We start from the raw sequence: 19493 nt of genomic DNA on the forward strand, positions 1-19493 counted from the left end.
GAGAGGCACACTTATGTAAAATGCCCCACATTCCCGTCTGGTTCTGCGCGTCATATAACCTCATATAACCTCCGGACAACGCAATCAATATAATTCCAAGTAATCACGAAACGCTACATTATGAAAGGCTACTTTCGTTTTCATTTTAATTGAAAGAACTACTAATGTTTCACACTGTGTAGTATTTCAACAAATCGTTCTATACAGCGTAGCCGAACATGAAAACTTTAAACGTTGTTTCACAAAATTTCGTAATACACCCCCCGGATAGTGCTGACATCAATGCTGTGCTGAACTGGCATATTATCAGATGGGGCGGATATGTGATTGATAAATTCGCTACGGGGGGGGAAAACCGCAAAAAAACTGACTCACTTTTACCAAGCATGGACAGGATCAAGCCATACACACGTTATAGCAATCTGTCTAACGCGTCAGCTTCCTTGCTAGAACACAGCACACTCCACGACAAAACCACGACTCTTCCGCATACAGTGAGGATCTAATCCACAGGACGAGCGTGCACGCGTCTCTCAGCGAAAAGCGGAGGACAGATCTCATGATGGACTCCCCAACGAGCGCGGACTTCGATCTTCGCGATAGCTGGTCGCGCACAGGGGAGTTCGGGATGAAAGGTACAGTGTTTTACAATCCGAACCTTCCCATCCACTGCCACCATATCCATATCTCTTCCCATATGTCTCACATCTATCCCATTGTCTTACAAGCTGGTCCACTCTCAGGAGTATTGTATTACTTTGTATTACAAGCAGGAAAACACTCTCAGACCTTTACATATTTTATAAAAGCAAACTTTGCCATTTTAAATAATAATTAGGCTACTGTAACATAATCAAAATGCACAATCTCCTAAATTTTTATAACTTTGTAGATGTATAAGATAATAATTCAGATCATCTTAATGGTCAATCAGCATTTTCAGTCAAAGCAACACATATGTGATATGTTTTTTGAGAAAACCGGCTTAAAAGTTTTGATGTGAGATGGTAGTTAGGGGAGACTGGAGATGGTTTAAACAATGGGTTAGTGTAACACCATCAATTTGACCAACAACGGATGAGTTGCAGTAATGTCACTTTTGTCTTGATCCATATTCCCCTTTGAGCTCACAGGAGGAGACTGATGACTCTATATTAAATATTGGGTGTTTTAAGCAACAAAAACTAAAAAATAATAATAGTAAGATTTTGAGCTGCAAAAGTAATAATTCTCATTTAATCTATTTTGTGTGTATCAGTCACAATATTGTAGTTAAAATGGTTTAACTTCTGCAGTAATAAGCAATTTATCTAGTCAAATGAGAAGCTTCAAATTCATGCTAGCCTCAAACCCAATGCCAACATAGATTAATTTCTTTTTCAGCAATGAAAGAACAAACAGACAAGAGTAGACACGCTAAAGCAGTCTTGTATGTATGTGTATGTGGGTAATCAGTTGACATATTCACTCACACACACACACACACACACACACACACACACACACACACACACACACACACATACGCTATTACAATATGCAGTTTTTTTTAATTAAATAAAGCTGTTTTACATTTAAAGACTAAAATCATCATTTCATTTATTTGGATAATATAATCTTGAAAAGGGTGATGTTATAAAAAATGACACGTAAAACAATGTACTTTCGGCCTATGCACAATTTCTTGTGTAAATGCAATAGTGGGTCTGATTAAACAAATTTTATATTCCTGTTACATCCAACCCCAGCAAGTGTTACTAAAGGATTTGCTATCAAGGCAAGATTTAAGCCTAGACTTAAACATGGAGAGAGAGTCTGTCCCATGAATCTCAGCGGGTAAATCGTTCCACAGGAGAGGGGCTCAAAAGGAAAAGCCTCTACCGCCTACAGTACATCTACCCACTCTCCGAACAATGAGGAGCCCTGCATTTTGTGAACGAAGAGTTTATAGAGGAATATATGGATGGAGGAGGTCCTTAAGAGGGGGGGGGGGGGGGGCCGTTTCCTAAATATGGGGCAAAACTTAAGAAAACAAGTTTAGCTTGAATCCCAAGCCTGTGTTTCCCAGAAGGTAATGGGCGCTCAAACTCCACCCTTGAACGCAGAAACTGGTTCTAACGCAGCCACCCATCAAGGCGATCACATGACACTCCCATGGTAACGTTAGCATACAAATATCCCTGAACCTAACTAGGCTAGCCTGGGCGATATGACGGACAGCTCTGACTTCGGCGAGTTAGGGGACAAGCTTTTACATTTTGACGCAGAAATACAACCTAGCAGTTTTGAACTGGAATTTACAGTGGAAGAATTGCGTGCCCCACTCAATTTGTCTTTTATCTTCCTAAGTTTGAATGAACTTGTTTCAGCGAATACTTCGAATTTCGTGCACAGCACGAAGACTGACACGGTGACCGACGGACTGACAGCAGGTCCCCACTCATTTGATTAAAAAACTGCCTTGCTCGCATACCATTGGTAATTGCAGTATAAATCGTTGCAAGACTGAACGTGCTTGGATAGCACGCATCCGGAACAAAACAAAGACACGCGGCATCGCGTTATGAGAATTACGTTTTAAGACCTTGGCCGGGGAGTGGTTGTTGTATTTTCACAACTCTAAGCCTTGTTTTGAGACTTTATAATTCTGGATGTGTCTTGGAATAACTTAATAGCTCAATAACTTAAATGAAGCAAGACACTTGTACCATTTAACATGCAAATAACGAATGTATACGAATGTTATTCTTCTGACCAACAGGGACCGGGCGTGATGGGGGGTGTTCATTTAACTGCAGTAGTTCTTGAGCCTCATTCAGGAACTTCTCTTTTGTTTTCTCTGAAAAATTCCTATGGAAAAGCAACGTGGGATTCAGGAAACGTGCAGAGCTTGGATTGTGTGCATATCCCAGGTGTAGCAGAGGATGAATGCTAATTGCTTGTAAATTGAATGTGCGTGCATGTTCACCCTATAGGGTCAGCCATTCATCGCTCACCAAAACAGATCTGCATCTCATATGCCTGTTCCCCCCAGACCATGGCACGGTTAGCCAAGTGATCCACAAGCAACAAATGCACTCAGTGTTGGGTTTGGCTGTGTGTTTGTGGGTCTGTACAATATACATTCACCAAGCACTTTATTCGGAATAGTTTTACTTCATTCCACCTACTTATTAATGCGATTATCTAATCAGCCAATTGTGTGGCAGCAGTGCAATGCATACAATCATGTAGATACAGGTCAGGAGCTTCAGTTAATATTCACATCAACCATCAGACTGGGGAAAAAATGTGATCTAAGTGACTTTGACCAGAATTCTGAATTTGATATACACTCAGTGAGCACTTTATTAGGTATTTATTAGACTTATTTTTTTAGACTTCTACTGCTGTAACCTATCCACTTAGAGTTATGATGCGTTGTGTGTTCAGAGATGTGTGTTCTGCATACAACAATCACTCCACTGTCAAAGTCACTTAGATCACATTTTTTCCCCATTCTGATGGTTGATATGAACATTAACTGAAGCCCCTGACCTATATCTACATGATTGTATGCATTGCACTGCTGCCACACAATTAGCTCATTAGATAATTGCATAAATAAGTAGGTGTGAGAAAGTAAAAATGTTCCTAATAAAGTGCTTGGTGAGTGCATATTCTCTGTAGTCGGACAGCCTGGTGGAAAATGAACTTCTCTACCAAATCTGTTCTTAAAACTAAAGAAAGCTAAACTGAAATTGAAATCAAACGCTGGTGAAAATATTTAGGTTATTCGGATAGTTAATGTGATGAAAATCAATAGCATATTTAATATACATACGTATATTATTATAATATTATAATAATTGTATTGAAAAAGATTGTTGATGACAGGAGGTCGCTAACTATAGCTTTACTAAAGCTAATAAAGCTTTGAATAGACACATGTTCTGTTGTGTTAAAATACCCTAGAGGGAAGTACAATTTCAAGTGCTAAGGCTACAACAAAGTTAAGGACTAGGACCTATTTTACCAATGAACAAAGAAATAGAAAAAAATAGATGAATGCAGAAATGTTAGTGGATGCCTTCATAGGCACAGTTAATGATCAAATTTGATCATAAATATGTTTCCTGAAAGAGGACCATTGAGAGAACCAAGCAGTCATGACAGATCTATGAGATTTCCCTACCAGTAGGAGGATGACATTGGTAAATCTGACTCATTTAGCTGATACAGTCCACTCACAAACAGTGAAACGCTTTCCTGCTTTACTCTCCCTGCTTCCTGTCAGACATCACTAGGAAACTGAAACAGGAAACAGGGAAGACATCCTCATTTCCTCCAGCACAGCTTCCAGGTTTGTTGTGCTGGCGTGACTTTTATTCCGGCAGGGTTGCAAGTGAGATTGTTGCCAGGGGCAGTTGAGATGGAGATTTGGTGCTATGGTAGTGGTGCTAATACTTGATTGGTGGGTTGCCCTGTAGTGTTAATTGTTAGTGTTGAGTGTAATGTTAATGTGAAAGGTAGAGTGTGGAGCGATGTCTCTTCAGACCTTGGGATAAAATGTCTGCTTAGTTTTTTAGAGGAAAGGAGGGTTTGTTTCACCACTGGGGAGCTATGGTGGAGAAGCTCTGTGGCTGGGATTTGCAGAAGTGTGGTGGAGCTGGAGTGAAGGGTTGAATGATGTTCTGTCAGTAGGAAGCAGTGTAGATCAGAGTCAGGGCTTCTGGATGAGTGGTAGTGGCTGTTTGGCACAGGCAGATGAGATGGGGTTTGTGAGTGGCAGTCTTCTTGGTGGGAGATGAACAGCTGGATGGGCAGTTATGGTTGGGTCCTGCTGATGCTGTACAAAAGGAATCCCCTTTATGACCATTATGCTGCTGCATTAACTTACTCTAGCTGGTAATCCAGGACCACGCTCAGGTTCCTCGATGTGATGTAATGACTAAGCCGAGAGATTTAAATTGAAAACAGCAGAGGCCCTAGTACAGAGCCCTGTGGGACTCCTGTAACAAGGGGATGAGGTGAAGAGACACTTGGTGGAGAGAGCTTGGTGGTTGACCGTGTTGAAGGCTGCAGACAGGTGAAGGAGGATCAGGACAGAAGAGAGGGCTGAAGCTCTTGTTGTGAATCAATTTTGAATTTGGTGCCCTGAGACTCATGAGATCTCATTGTACCTTGTTTAATAATTCATACACCAGTTAAGCATACCTCTCGTGAGTTAACACAACATATTGCTCAGTAATGTAATTTCCTCTTCATTCTGCAGTCTGTTATTCATTGTATCTTTCTTTATTGTTCTCATTGCTTATTATTCCTGTTTCATTTCATTTGTCTGTTATGTTAGATTGCACATGTTTTTATTATTAACTATAAATATAAACATCAGAAATCTAATTTCATATTCATAATTAATTTCATATTCTGCCCAAAATGGATGGTGCAATGGTTTCCTCTTTCACATTGTTTTAACTTTGCTTAAACAAGCAATTTTCACACAAATGTGACGCACATTGTCTTGTAAAAGCTTGGCATTCCAGTTTCAGTTCCTCATGACATCCCTCCCCCCCCCTCCCCCCCCCCACCCACTCCCCTACCCTCGGGCCGCTCCACGTGACCTCGGCTTTGGCAGGAACAAGAATTTTGCCCCGGTCCTCCGTGGGCAAGTGCAACAAACTGATAAACTGTAACCTGTCTAACTGCACACACGCCCTGTCTGTAACCTGTCTAACTGCACACACGCCCAATCTGTAACCTGCCTAACTGCACACACGCCCAATCTGTAACCTGCCCAACTGCACACACACCCTGTCTGTATTCTTGCTAACTGCACACACACCCTGTCTGTATTGGTGCTAACTGCACACAAACCCTGTCTGTAACCTGTCTAACTGCACACACACCCAGTATGTAACCTACCTAACTGCACACACACCCAGTCTGTATTCTGCCTAACTGCACACATACCCTGTCTGTAACCTGTCTAACTGCACACACACCCTGTCTCTAACCTGCTTAACTGCACACATCACCCTGTCTGCAACCTGCCAAACTGCCCACACACCCTGGCTGTAACCTGTCTAACTGTACACACACCCTGTCTGTATTCTTGCTAACTGCACACACGCCCAGTCTGTATTCTGCCTAACTGCACACACACCCTGTCTGTAACCTGCCTAACTGCACACACACCCAGTCTGTATTCTGCCTAACTGCACACATACCCTGTCTGTAACCTGTCTAACTGCACAAACATGCCCTGTCTGTAACCTGTCTAACTGCACACACGCCCAATCTGTAACCTGCCTAACTGCACACACGCCCAATCTGTAACCTGCCTAACTGCACACACACCCTGTCTGTAACCTGCCTAACTACACACACACCCTGTCTGTATTCTTGCTAACTGCACACACGCCCTGTCTGTATTCTTGCTAACTGCACACAAACCCTGTCTGTAACCTGTCTAACTGCACACACACCCAGTCTGTAACCTACCTAACTGCACACACACCCAGTCTGTATTCTGCCTAACTGCACACATACCCTGTCTGTAACCTGTCTAACTGCACATACACCCTGTCTCTAACCTGCTTAACTGCACACATCACCCTGTCTGTAACCTGCCAAACTGCCCACACACCCTGGCTGTAACCTGTCTAACTGTACACACACCCTGTCTGTATTCTTGCTAACTGCACACACACCCAGTCTGTATTCTGCCTAACTGCACACACACCCTGTCTGTAACCTGCCTAACTGCACACACACCCAGTCTGTATTCTGCCTAACTGCACACACACCCTGTCTGTAACCTGCCTAACTGCACACACACCCAGTCTGTATTCTGCCTAACTGCACACATACCCTGTCTGTAACCTGTCTAACTGCAAACACACCCTGTCTCTAACCTGCTTAACTGCACACATCACCCTGTCTGTAACCTGCCAAACTGCCCACACACCCTGGCTGTAACCTGTCTAACTGTACACACACCCTGTCTGTATTCTTGCTAGCTGCACACACACCCTGTCTGTAACCTGTCTAACTGCACAAACACCCTGTCTGTATTCTTGCTAACTGCACACACACCCTGTCTGTAACCTGCCTAACTGCACACACACTGTCTGTAACCTGTCTAACAGCACACACACCCTGTCTGTATTCTTGCTAACTGCACACACCCTGTCTGTAACCTGCCTAACTGCACACACATCCTGTCTGTAACCTGTCTAACTGCACACACACCCTGTCTGTAACCTGCCTAACTGCACACACACCCTGTCTCTAACCTGCTTAACTGCACACATCACCCTGTCTGCAACCTGCCAAACTGCCCACACACCCTGGCTGTAACCTGTCTAACTGTACACACACCCTGTCTGTATTCTTGCTAACTGCACACACGCCCAGTCTGTATTCTGCCTAACTGCACACACACCCTGTCTGTAACCTGCCTAACTGCACACACACCCAGTCTGTATTCTGCCTAACTGCACACATACCCTGTCTGTAACCTGTCTAACTGCACAAACATGCCCTGTCTGTAACCTGTCTAACTGCACACACGCCCAATCTGTAACCTGCCTAACTGCACACACGCCCAATCTGTAACCTGCCTAACTGCACACACACCCTGTCTGTAACCTGCCTAACTACACACACACCCTGTCTGTATTCTTGCTAACTGCACACACGCCCTGTCTGTATTCTTGCTAACTGCACACAAACCCTGTCTGTAACCTGTCTAACTGCACACACACCCAGTCTGTAACCTACCTAACTGCACACACACCCAGTCTGTATTCTGCCTAACTGCACACATACCCTGTCTGTAACCTGTCTAACTGCACATACACCCTGTCTCTAACCTGCTTAACTGCACACATCACCCTGTCTGTAACCTGCCAAACTGCCCACACACCCTGGCTGTAACCTGTCTAACTGTACACACACCCTGTCTGTATTCTTGCTAACTGCACACACACCCAGTCTGTATTCTGCCTAACTGCACACACACCCTGTCTGTAACCTGCCTAACTGCACACACACCCAGTCTGTATTCTGCCTAACTGCACACACACCCTGTCTGTAACCTGCCTAACTGCACACACACCCAGTCTGTATTCTGCCTAACTGCACACATACCCTGTCTGTAACCTGTCTAACTGCAAACACACCCTGTCTCTAACCTGCTTAACTGCACACATCACCCTGTCTGTAACCTGCCAAACTGCCCACACACCCTGGCTGTAACCTGTCTAACTGCACAAACACCCTGTCTGTATTCTTGCTAACTGCACACACACCCTGTCTGTAACCTGCCTAACTGCACACACACTGTCTGTAACCTGTCTAACAGCACACACACCCTGTCTGTATTCTTGCTAACTGCACACACCCTGTCTGTAACCTGCCTAACTGCACACACATCCTGTCTGTAACCTGTCTAACTGCACACACACCCTGTCTGTAACCTGCCTAACTGCACACACACCCTGTCGGTAACCTGTCAAACTGCACACACACCCAGTCTGTAACCTGTCTAACTGCACACACCCTGTCTGTAACCTGCTTAACTGCACACATCACCCTGTCTGTAGCCTGCCAAACTGCACACACACCCTGTCTGTAACCTGCCAAACTGCCCACACACCCTGTCTGTAACCTGTCTAACTGCACACACCCTGTCTGTAACATGCCTAACTGCAAACACACACAATCTGTAACCTGTCTAACTGCACACACCCTGTCTGTAACCTGCGTAACTGCACACACACCCTGTCTGTATTATTGCTAACTGCACACACACCCGGTCTGTATTCTTGCTAACTGCACACACACCCTGTCTGTAACTTGCCTAACTGCACACACACCCTGTCTGTAACCTGTCTAACTGCACACACACACCCTGTCTGTAACCTGCCAAACTGCACACACACCCAATCTGTAACCTGCCTAACTGCACACACACCCAATCTGTAACCTGTCTAACTGCACACACACCAAATCTGTAACCTGTGTAACTGCACACACACACACAATCTTTAACCTGTCTAACTGAGCACACACCCTGTCTGTAACCTGCCTAACTGCACACACACCCTGTCTGTATTTTGTCTAACTGCACACACACCCTGTCTGTAACCTGTCTAACTGCACACACACCCTGTCTGTATTATTGCTAACTGCACACACACCCGGTCTGTATTCTTACTAACTGCACACACGCCCTGTCTGTAACTTGCCTAACTGCACACACACCCGGTCTGTATTCTTGCTAACTGCACACACACCCTGTCTGTAACTTGCCTAACTGCACACACACCCTGTCTGTAACCTGTCTAACTGCACACACACCCTGTCTGTAGCCTGTCTAACTGCACACACACCCAATCTGTAGCCTGTCTAACTGCACACACACCCAATCTGTAACCTGCCAAACTGCACACACACACCCTGTCTGTAACCTGCCAAACTGCACACACACCCAATCTGTAACCTGCCTAACTGCACACACACCCAATCTGTAACCTGTCTAACTGCACACACACCCTGTCTGTAACCTGCCTAACTACACACACACCCAATCTGTAACCTGCCTAACTGCACACACACCCAATCTGTAACCTGTCTAACTGCACACACACCCTGTCTGTAACCTGCCTAACTACACACACACCCTGTCTGTAACCTGTCTAACTGCACACACACCCAGTCTGTATTCTGCCTAACTGCACACACACACACACAATCTTTAACCTGTCTAACTGCGCACACACCCTGTCTGTAACCTGCCTAACTGCACACACACCCTGTCTGTATTCTGTCTAACTGCACACACACCCTGTCTGTAACCTGTCTAACTGCACACACACCCGGTCTGTCTTCTTGCTAACTGCACACACACCCTGTCTGTAACCTGTCTAACTGCACACACACCCAGTCTGTAACCTGCCTAACTGCACACGTCACCCTGTCTGTATTCTGCCTATCTGCCCACATCACCCTGTCTGTATTCTGCCTCACTGCACACATCACCCTGTCTGTAACCTGCCTAACTGCACACACCCTGTCTGTAACCTGTCTAACTGCACACACACCCAATCTGTAACCTGCCTAACTGCACACACGCCCAGTCTGTATTCTGCCTAACTGCACACATCACCCTGTCTGTAACCTGTCTAACTGCACACACACCCTGTCTGTATTCTGCGTAACTGCACACGCACCCTGTCTGTAACCTGCCTAACTGCACACACACCCTGTATGTAACCTGCTTAACTGCAGATATCACCCTGTCTGTATTCTGCCTAACTGCACACACCCTGTATGTAACCTGCTTAACTGCACACACACCCTGTCTGTACTCTGCCTAACTGCACACACCCTGTCTGTAATCTGCCTAACTGCACACATCACCCTGTCTGTAACCTGTCTAACTGCACACACACCCTGTCTGTATGCTGCGTAACTGCACACGCACCCTGTCTGTAACCTGCCTAACTGCACACACACCCTATATGTAACCTGCTTAACTGCACATATCACCCGGTCTGTATTCTGCCTAACTGCACACACACACACAATCTTTAACCTGTCTAACTGAGCACACACCCTGTCTGTAACCTGTCTAACTGCACACACACCCTGTCTGTATTATTGCTAACTGCACACACACCCGGTCTGTATTCTTACTAACTGCACACACGCCCTGTCTGTAACTTGCCTAACTGCACACACACCCGGTCTGTATTCTTGCTAACTGCACACACACCCTGTCTGTAACTTGCCTAACTGCACACACACCCTGTCTGTAACCTGTCTAACTGCACACACACCCTGTCTGTAGCCTGTCTAACTGCACACACACCCAATCTGTAGCCTGTCTAACTGCACACACACCCAATCTGTAACCTGCCAAACTGCACACACACACCCTGTCTGTAACCTGCCAAACTGCACACACACCCAATCTGTAACCTGCCTAACTGCACACACACCCAATCTGTAACCTGTCTAACTGCACACACACCCTGTCTGTAACCTGCCTAACTACACACACACCCTGTCTGTAACCTGTCTAACTGCACACACACCCAGTCTGTATTCTGCCTAACTGCACACACACACACACACAATCTTTAACCTGTCTAACTGCGCACACACCCTGTCTGTAACCTGCCTAACTGCACACACACCCTGTCTGTATTCTGTCTAACTGCACACACACCCTGTCTGTAACCTGTCTAACTGCACACACACCCGGTCTGTCTTCTTGCTAACTGCACACACACCCTGTCTGTAACTTGCCTAACTGCACACACACCCTGTCTGTAACCTGTCTAACTGCACACACACCCAGTCTGTAACCTGCCTAACTGCACACATCACCCTGTCTGTATTCTGCCTATCTGCCCACATCACCCTGTCTGTATTCTGCCTCACTGCACACATCACCCTGTCTGTAACCTGCCTAACTGCACACACCCTGTCTGTAACCTGTCTAACTGCACACACACCCAATCTGTAACCTACCTAACTGCACACACACCCAGTCTGTATTCTGCCTAACTGCACACATCACCCTGTCTGTAACCTGTCTAACTGCACACACACCCTGTCTGTATTCTGCGTAACTGCACACGCACCCTGTCTGTAACCTGCCTAACTGCACACACACCCTGTATGTAACCTGCTTAACTGCAGATATCACCCTGTCTGTATTCTGCCTAACTGCACACACCCTGTATGTAACCTGCTTAACTGCACACACACCCTGTCTGTACTCTGCCTAACTGCACACACCCTGTCTGTAATCTGCCTAACTGCACACATCACCCTGTCTGTATTCTGTCCAACTGCACACACACCCTGTCTGTATGCTGCGTAACTGCACACGCACCCTGTCTGTAACCTGCCTAACTGCACACACACCCTATATGTAACCTGCTTAACTGCACATATCACCCTGTCTGTATTCTGCCTAACTGCACACACACCCTGTCCGTAGCCTGTCTAACTGCACACACACCCTGTCTGTACTCTGCCTAACTGCACACTCCCTGTCTGTAATCTGCCTAACTGCACACACACCCTATCTGTAACCTGCCTATCTGCACACACACCCTGTCTGTACTCTGCCTAACTGCACACACACCCTGTCTGTAACCTGCCTAACTGCACACACCCTGTCTGTAACCTGTCTAACTGCACACACACCCAATCTGTAACCTGCCTAACTGCACACACACCCAGTCTGTATTCTGCCTAACTGCACACACATGCTGTCTCTAACCTGCATAACTGCACACACACCCTGTATGTAACTTGCTTAACTGCACACATCACCCTCTCTGTATTCTGCCTAACTGCACACACACCCTGGCTGTAGCCTGTCTAACTGCACACACACCCTGTCTGTACTCTGCCTAACTGCACACACACCCTGTCTATAAACTGCCTAACTGCACACACACCCTGTCTGTAATCTGCCTAACTGCACACACTCCCTGTCTGTAACCTGCCAAACTGCACACACACCCAATCTGTAACCTGCCTAACTGCACACACACCCAGTCTGTATTCTGCCTAACTGCACACACATGCTGTCTGTAACCTGCATAACTGCACACACACCCTGTATGTAACTTGCTTAACTGCACACGTCACCCTGTCTGTATTCTGCCTAACTGCACACACACCCTGGCTGTAGCCTGTCTAACTGCACACATCACCCTGGCTGTAGCCTGTCTAACTGCACACACACCCTGTCTGTACTCTGCCTAACTGCACACACACCCTGTCTATAACCTGCCTAACTGCACACACACCCTGTCTGTAATCTGCCTAACTTCACACACTCCCTGTCTGTAACCTGCCTAACTGCACACACACCCAATCTGTAACCTGTCTAACTGCACACACACTCTGTCTGTAACCTGCCTAACTGCACACACACACCCTGTCTGTAACCTTTCTAACTGCACACACACCCAGTCTGTATTCTGCCTAACTGCACACACACACAATCTTTAACCTGTCTAACTGCACACACACACCCTGTCTGTAACCTGCCTAACTGTCCACACACCCAATCTGTAACCTGCCTAACTGCACACACACCCAATCTGTAACTTGTCTAACTACACACACACCCTTTCTGTAACCTGTGCAGTTACCAGTGGGTAATCTGCAGCCAGCTCTCCAGTGATTTCCTTTTATTTTTGTTCTCCAGGATGGGAATGTGCTGATTTTAAAAAATCCACTGCAGAAAAATGCAACATGAGCAAAAAGGAACTATTTAAACTTCCAGGAAGCTACATGTCAGTGGATCAAGTGTGCTGCTTGTAACATCAGCAAAATGTCAATATATTAAATTCTGTGGTGAACATGGCAGCAGTTCAGATTTATTCCCTGCGGTTATGACTATATCTAACATTAATATTAATACTCCATGAGGTTAGGACTATATCAAAGGTTAATATTAAGACTCCCAATGATGACAATTCAAGGTTTTCCTACAGCATAATGTGGATGCAATCCCAAAATCAATGCCCCCGTTTTGTTGCATAAACAATATCTTGCCTCATTTTTTGAATGATTTAAGGAAATGCTTAACAGTTACCTTTAATTTAAACATAAAAAGTAAGAGTATATTAATAAACCAATACTGCAATGTGATTCAAATTTCAATACTTTATAACTTTGTTTACAAATAAAGTTATAATTATTATTATTAAGTTGCAGATGCAGATTAAGACTAGTCCTAGACTAAATTTAATTGGAGATTATCCATACAAAGCTCCATTTAGTCCAAGATTAAGCTTAATCTGTGTCCATGCAACCGGCCCCTATTTTGTTATTGACCCTTATCTTATATTACAGCCCATGGTAATATTCACCCTTATCTTATATTACAGCCCATGCTATTATTCACCCTTATCATATATTACAGCCCATGGTAATATTCACCCTTATATTGTATTACAGCCCATCCTAATATTCACCCTTATCATATATTACAGCCCATGCTAATATTCACCCTTATCTTATATTACAGCCCATGCTAATATTCACCCTTATCATATATTACAGCCCATGCTAATATTCACCCTTATCTTATATTACAGCCCATGCTAATATTCACCCTTATCTTATATTACAGCCCATGCTAATATTCACCCTTATCTTATATTACAGCCCATGCTAATATTCACCCTTATCTTATATTACAGCCCATGCTAATATTCACCCTTATCTTATATTACAGCCCATGCTAATATTCACCCTTATCTTATATTACAGCCCATGCTAATATTCACCCTTATCTTATATTACAGCCTGTGGTAATGCTGACATTATATCACATGAGTCACACAGAGTTCTTAGTTCTTAATGGTTATTTATTTTATCTAATTTATTGATATATGGATTACCTACCACACCAGACCTGAGGTTTGGCAAATCCTTTCTCCAGCCATCTTGAGAAAGGTTTTGCCAAACTATCTTTTTGTGTGCCCCTGATACTACTGCTTCTTGAGTTGTCACATACTTGATGTCATATACAAAATATGTCTTTTACACTTCTGGTTTTTATATCTTCAATTAGCATAGGAATCGTAATTAATTTCTATTGTCATACTGTTGTTTAGGTTGCACCATTCTGGAGACTTGAGACTTGACTTGGACTCTAGCTCAGAAACTTGAGACTTGACTCGGACTTGCATTTGATGACTTGTGAACATATCTGGTGCACAGGAACACAAGTGCACAATTTAACACAGCCCATGTTTCACATGTGCCCATATAACCCACCACAGTGCCCCCTACTGGTTCCACCAGCAACACACATCTCAGGACTCATATCCGAGTATTAACCAATCCCAGCCCTGCTTATGTTCAGCACTAACCAATCCCAGCGCTGCTTAGCTTCAGTACCTAACCAATCCCAGCCCTGCTTAGCTTCAGTACCTAACCAATCCCAGCCCTGCTTAGCTTCACCACTAACCAATCCCAGCCCTGCATAAATTCAGAACTAACTAATCCCAGCCCTGGTTAGCTTCAGCACTAACCAATCCCAGCCCTGTTTAAGTTCAGAACTAACTGACCCCAGCCCTGGTTAGCTTTAGCACTAACCAGTCCCAGCCCTGCTTAAGTTCAGAACTAACTGATCCCAGCCCTGCATAAGTTCAGAACTAACTGATCCCAGCCCTGTGTGCATCTCAATCTACAGGAACAAAACTCTACAGACTGACTGCAGTGTGTCTGGGGCTTCTGAGTGGCCTTCTGCTGATAGTCATCATAGCGCTCTGTGTCCACCGTGAGTATAATACTACTGAGTACATACTGCTACATACACTCTATCCACTGTATCAGCACTACTGAGTACATACTGCTACATACACTCTATCCACTGTATCAGCACTACTGAGTACATACTGCTACATACACTCTATCCACTGTATCAGCACTACTGAGTACATACTGCTACATACACTCTATCCACTGTATCAGCACTACTGAGTACATACTGCTACATACACTCTATCCACTGTATCAGCACTACTGAGTACATACTGCTACATACACTCTATCCACTGTATCAGCACTACTGAGTACATACTGCTACATACACTCTATCCACTGTATCAGCACTACTGAGTACATACTGCTACATACACTCTATCCACTGTATCAGCACTACTGAGTACATACTGCTACATACACTCTATCCACTGTATCAGTACTACTGAGTACATACTGCTACATACACTCTATCCACTGTATCAGCACTACTGAGTACATACTGCTACATACACTCTATCCACTGTATCAGCACTACTGAGTACATACTGCTACATACACTCTATCCACTGTATCAGCACTACTGAGTACATACTACTATTTTATTAGGTATAGGTTATAGGTTTTCGCATTTAGTTGCTGCCACATGTTTGGGTGATTAAATATTTGCATTAACAAGCTGGTGTCTGCCTACTACATTGCTCACTGTGTGTACATGCATCACATATCAGTGGTCTGCAGTGGGTGGTACAGTCAGTGGCTCATGGTGTCAGTGTTTGTGATTTCTTCCCTCTGCAGATAATGGAGTGGTCAACAATACCACAGAGAGTCTGATGACCCTTAAAGCAGAGAGCCAGGAACTACAGACCAATTGCAGCGCGGTTTTAGCAGAGAGAGACCAACTACAGACCAATTACAGCATGGTTTTAGCAGAGAGAGACCAACTACAGACCAATTACAGCATGGTTTTAGCAGAAAGAGACATGTTTCAGAAGAGGCTGAGTGAGTAGAATGTTATTACAAATACATAGAACTAGGATTACCCATAATCCGTACAAAAGATGTTAAAAGTTGTTATTGTGTGTAATAGTGTGACTCCTGTTTATTGTAGATGTTTTGCAGCCTGCTTGCCCTGTGGGCTGGACACAGTTCAACAGCAGTTTGTACTTCAAATCCAAACAGAAAAGGAACTGGATTGAGAGCCGGCAGTACTGCCTTGACAAAGGAGCGGACCTGGTAATCATCAACAGCTATAAGGAACAGGTGAGAGAGAGAGAGAGAGAGAGAGAGAGAGAGAGAGAGAGAGAGAGAGAGAGAGAGAGAGAGAGAGAGAGAGAGAGAGAGAGAGAGAGAGAGAGAGAGAGAGAGAGAGAGAGAGAGAGAGAGAGAGAGAGAGAGAGAGAGAGAGAGAGAGATTTTCACATTTTCACATGTGAATTACTAGTTAGAGGTGGACCAGAATAGAGGAGAAACCTTTACAGAGTTCCTTTACAGAGAGGAGTTCCTTTACAGAGTGGTGTTCCTTTACAGAGAGGAGTTCCTTTACAGAGTGGTGTTCCTTTACAGAGAGGAGTTCCTTTACAGAGTGGTATTATTTTACAGAGTGGTATACCTTTACAGAGAGGAGTTCCTTTACAGAGTTCCTTTACAGAGAGGAGTTCATTTACAGAGTGGTGTTCCTTTACAGAGTGGTGTTCCTTTACAGAGTGGTATACCTTTACAGAGAGGAGTTCCTTTACAGAGTTCCTTTACAGAGAGGAGTTCATTTACAGAGAGGAGTTCCTTTACAGAGTTCCTTTACAGAGATGAGTTCCTTTACAGAGTTCCTTTACATAGTTCCTTTACAGAGAGGAGTTCCTTTATAGAGTTCCTTTACAGAGAGGAGTTCCTTTAAAAGAGTGGTGCTCCTTCACAGAATGGTGTTCCTTCACACAGAGTGCAGTTCATGGAAATTGCAGAGCATATAAAAGAATATAAATATTATTTTTATTTTTATTGTTCAGGAGTTCCTGAATGGATTAATGAAAACACTTCATTTCTGGATTGGCCTGAGTGACAGAGATAAAGAATCAAGCTGGACTTGGGTAGACGGCACACCATTAACATCAGGGTAAGAACACAGAACTGACCACAGAGTAACAATAATAATCATCATAATAATAGGTAGGTCATTGCATTTACTGTATATAGCACTTTTATAGACACACAACGTGCTTTACAATGATGAGGGGGAAACTCACAGCTGCCATTTTGGGCCAGAATGCTCAGCACACACCAGCTGTGGTGGAGAGGAAGAGAACAATGCTTTTGCCAATTAATTCAGAGGATGATTAGGTGGCAAGATGAGAGAGCCAGGCTGGGAATTTAGTGAGGACACCAGGGAACCCCTTACTCTTTGCGAAGAGTGTCCTGGGATCTTTAATGACCACAGTGAGTCAGCATCTCAGTTTATCGTGTTATCTGATCTGAAAGAAGCATCTCCTACTCCCACACCTGCTTAGCTTCAGCCATTTGGCAGGGGCAGAGTGCATGATGGTATAACTTCTGGCCTATATTAATAATTTAAAAAAAATACAAAGTGCTTCACAGGTTATAAATAATATGCACTACAGGAAATAAAAAAGGAAACAAGGATTAAGAGATAATGAAATGATTTCATTATGGGGCGACATGGCTCAGGCAGTAAGAGCAATTGTCTGGCAGTCGGAGGGTTGCCGGTTTGATCCCCCGCCCGGGCTGTGTCGAAGTGTCCCTGAGCAAGACACCTAACCCCTAAATGCTCCTGACAAGCTGGTCGGCGCCTTGCATGGCAGCCAATTGCCGTCCATGTGTGAGTGTGTGTATGAATGGGAAGCATCAATTGTACAGTGCTTTGGATAAAGGCGCTATATAAATGGCAACCGTTTTTTTCCATCATTTCCTGAATTAAAGATTAATGAATAAAAACAGGATGATGAAAGATGTAGGATATAGGTCAGAACTGATTCTCTTTCTGAACAGTACTGTCAGAACAGGGCCCTGCGTTGTTCAGCCATGCTAACAAAGACAGCCCATTGGCTCCAAGGTTACATGGTCTTCTGGCCTTGTGACCCTGTAAACTGAATATATATATGCAGTCATATGCAGCTCAGCTCATCTGTCCTTCCTGTGTTGAGGTCCTGGAAGAGCGGAGAACCTAATGATGCTGACAAGACAGAGGACTGTGCCACAAGTGAGCCTGAATCTGACATCTACTCTAATTGGAACGACATGCCCTGCTCCAGTAATAAGAACTGGGTTTGTGAAAGATCAGTGTGTCAGTAAATGTACCATCTCTCTCTGCCTCTCTCTCTCTCTCTCTCTCACACACACACACACTTAATACTCTGGGAACATAAAAATGAAGATTTTTTAGTTTTACTAAATAAAATGGATAAGGAAACATACCTAGTCTGACATCACTGCACCCTACAAAAATATGTAGGGGGAAACATCTTGGGAGTAATTTTCATTAATTGTATTTAGTAAGTCTGTTACTTTTAGCTTTGGCAATTACTGCATATCAATGTTCCCCAAGTCTTTATACTCAGTGTTAACTATATTAATCCTATTTCATCTCATGTAGAATGACTTTCCTTGGCTGTTCATTCGATACTGAAATTATTAAATGACTACTTTTCACCTAAAGTGATATAGACAGATTTTGGATAATAAATAGATCTGGAAACCATATATATTACTAATCTCATTATTTCCAGTTTATACCTGCCTGAGACCATTTTCATGACCTTGTGCACAGAGATGATGTCTTCCAGGGTGGTTATGAGGGAGCATCGTGATGAAGAACATTTCAGCAGACAGCATTTGATTCACTAAGAGTTCCATTCAGCAGACAGCGTTCAGTAAGAGTTCCATTCAGCAGACAGTGTTCAGTAAGAGTTCCATTCAGCAGACAGTGTTCAGTAAGAGTTCCATTCAGCAGTGTTCAGTAAGCGTTCCATTCAGCAGACAGTGTTCAGTAAGCGTTCCATTCAGCAGACAGCGTTCAGTAAGAGTTCCATTCAGCAGACAGCATTTGATGGTAAATGTTCAGCATTTATATAGTGGCTTCATCCAAAGTGCTGTACAATTGATCCATACATTTATCCATTCATACACACACTCACATGCCAACAGCGATTGGCTACCATGCAAGGCACCAACCAGCTTGTAAGGAGCATTTG

General features: G+C 44.1%; 1 protein-coding gene across 1 annotated transcript; it reads left to right on the forward strand.

Annotated features, from left to right (window-relative positions):
- The first annotated feature begins 400 nt into the window (after nucleotides 1-400).
- LOC133131252 (C-type lectin domain family 4 member E-like) lies at nucleotides 401-19002 on the forward strand. The gene is made up of 6 exons (XM_061246519.1): nucleotides 401-635; nucleotides 15221-15307; nucleotides 16090-16293; nucleotides 16403-16554; nucleotides 17295-17401; nucleotides 18447-19002. The coding sequence occupies exons 1-6, from the start codon at nucleotides 560-562 to the stop codon at nucleotides 18592-18594; spliced, it is 774 nt and encodes a 257-aa protein (XP_061102503.1). The 5' UTR covers nucleotides 401-559; the 3' UTR covers nucleotides 18595-19002.
- The last annotated feature ends 491 nt before the right edge of the window (nucleotides 19003-19493 follow it).

The sequence above is a fragment of the Conger conger genome, chromosome 6, assembly GCF_963514075.1.
Source record: "Conger conger chromosome 6, fConCon1.1, whole genome shotgun sequence".
NCBI lineage: Eukaryota > Metazoa > Chordata > Actinopteri > Anguilliformes > Congridae > Conger > Conger conger.

Excerpts from the sequence above, each read along its gene's own strand:
- LOC133131252 (XM_061246519.1), top strand. The coding sequence starts at position 560 with ATGATGGACTCCCCAACGAGCGCGGACTTCGATCTTCGCGATAGCTGG. Across the intron at positions 16,555-17,294 it reads TCAACAGCTATAAGGAACAG|GAGTTCCTGAATGGATTAAT; the intron begins GTGAGAGAGAGA and ends TTTATTGTTCAG. Across the intron at positions 17,402-18,446 it reads GGCACACCATTAACATCAGG|GTCCTGGAAGAGCGGAGAAC; the intron begins GTAAGAACACAG and ends TCCTGTGTTGAG.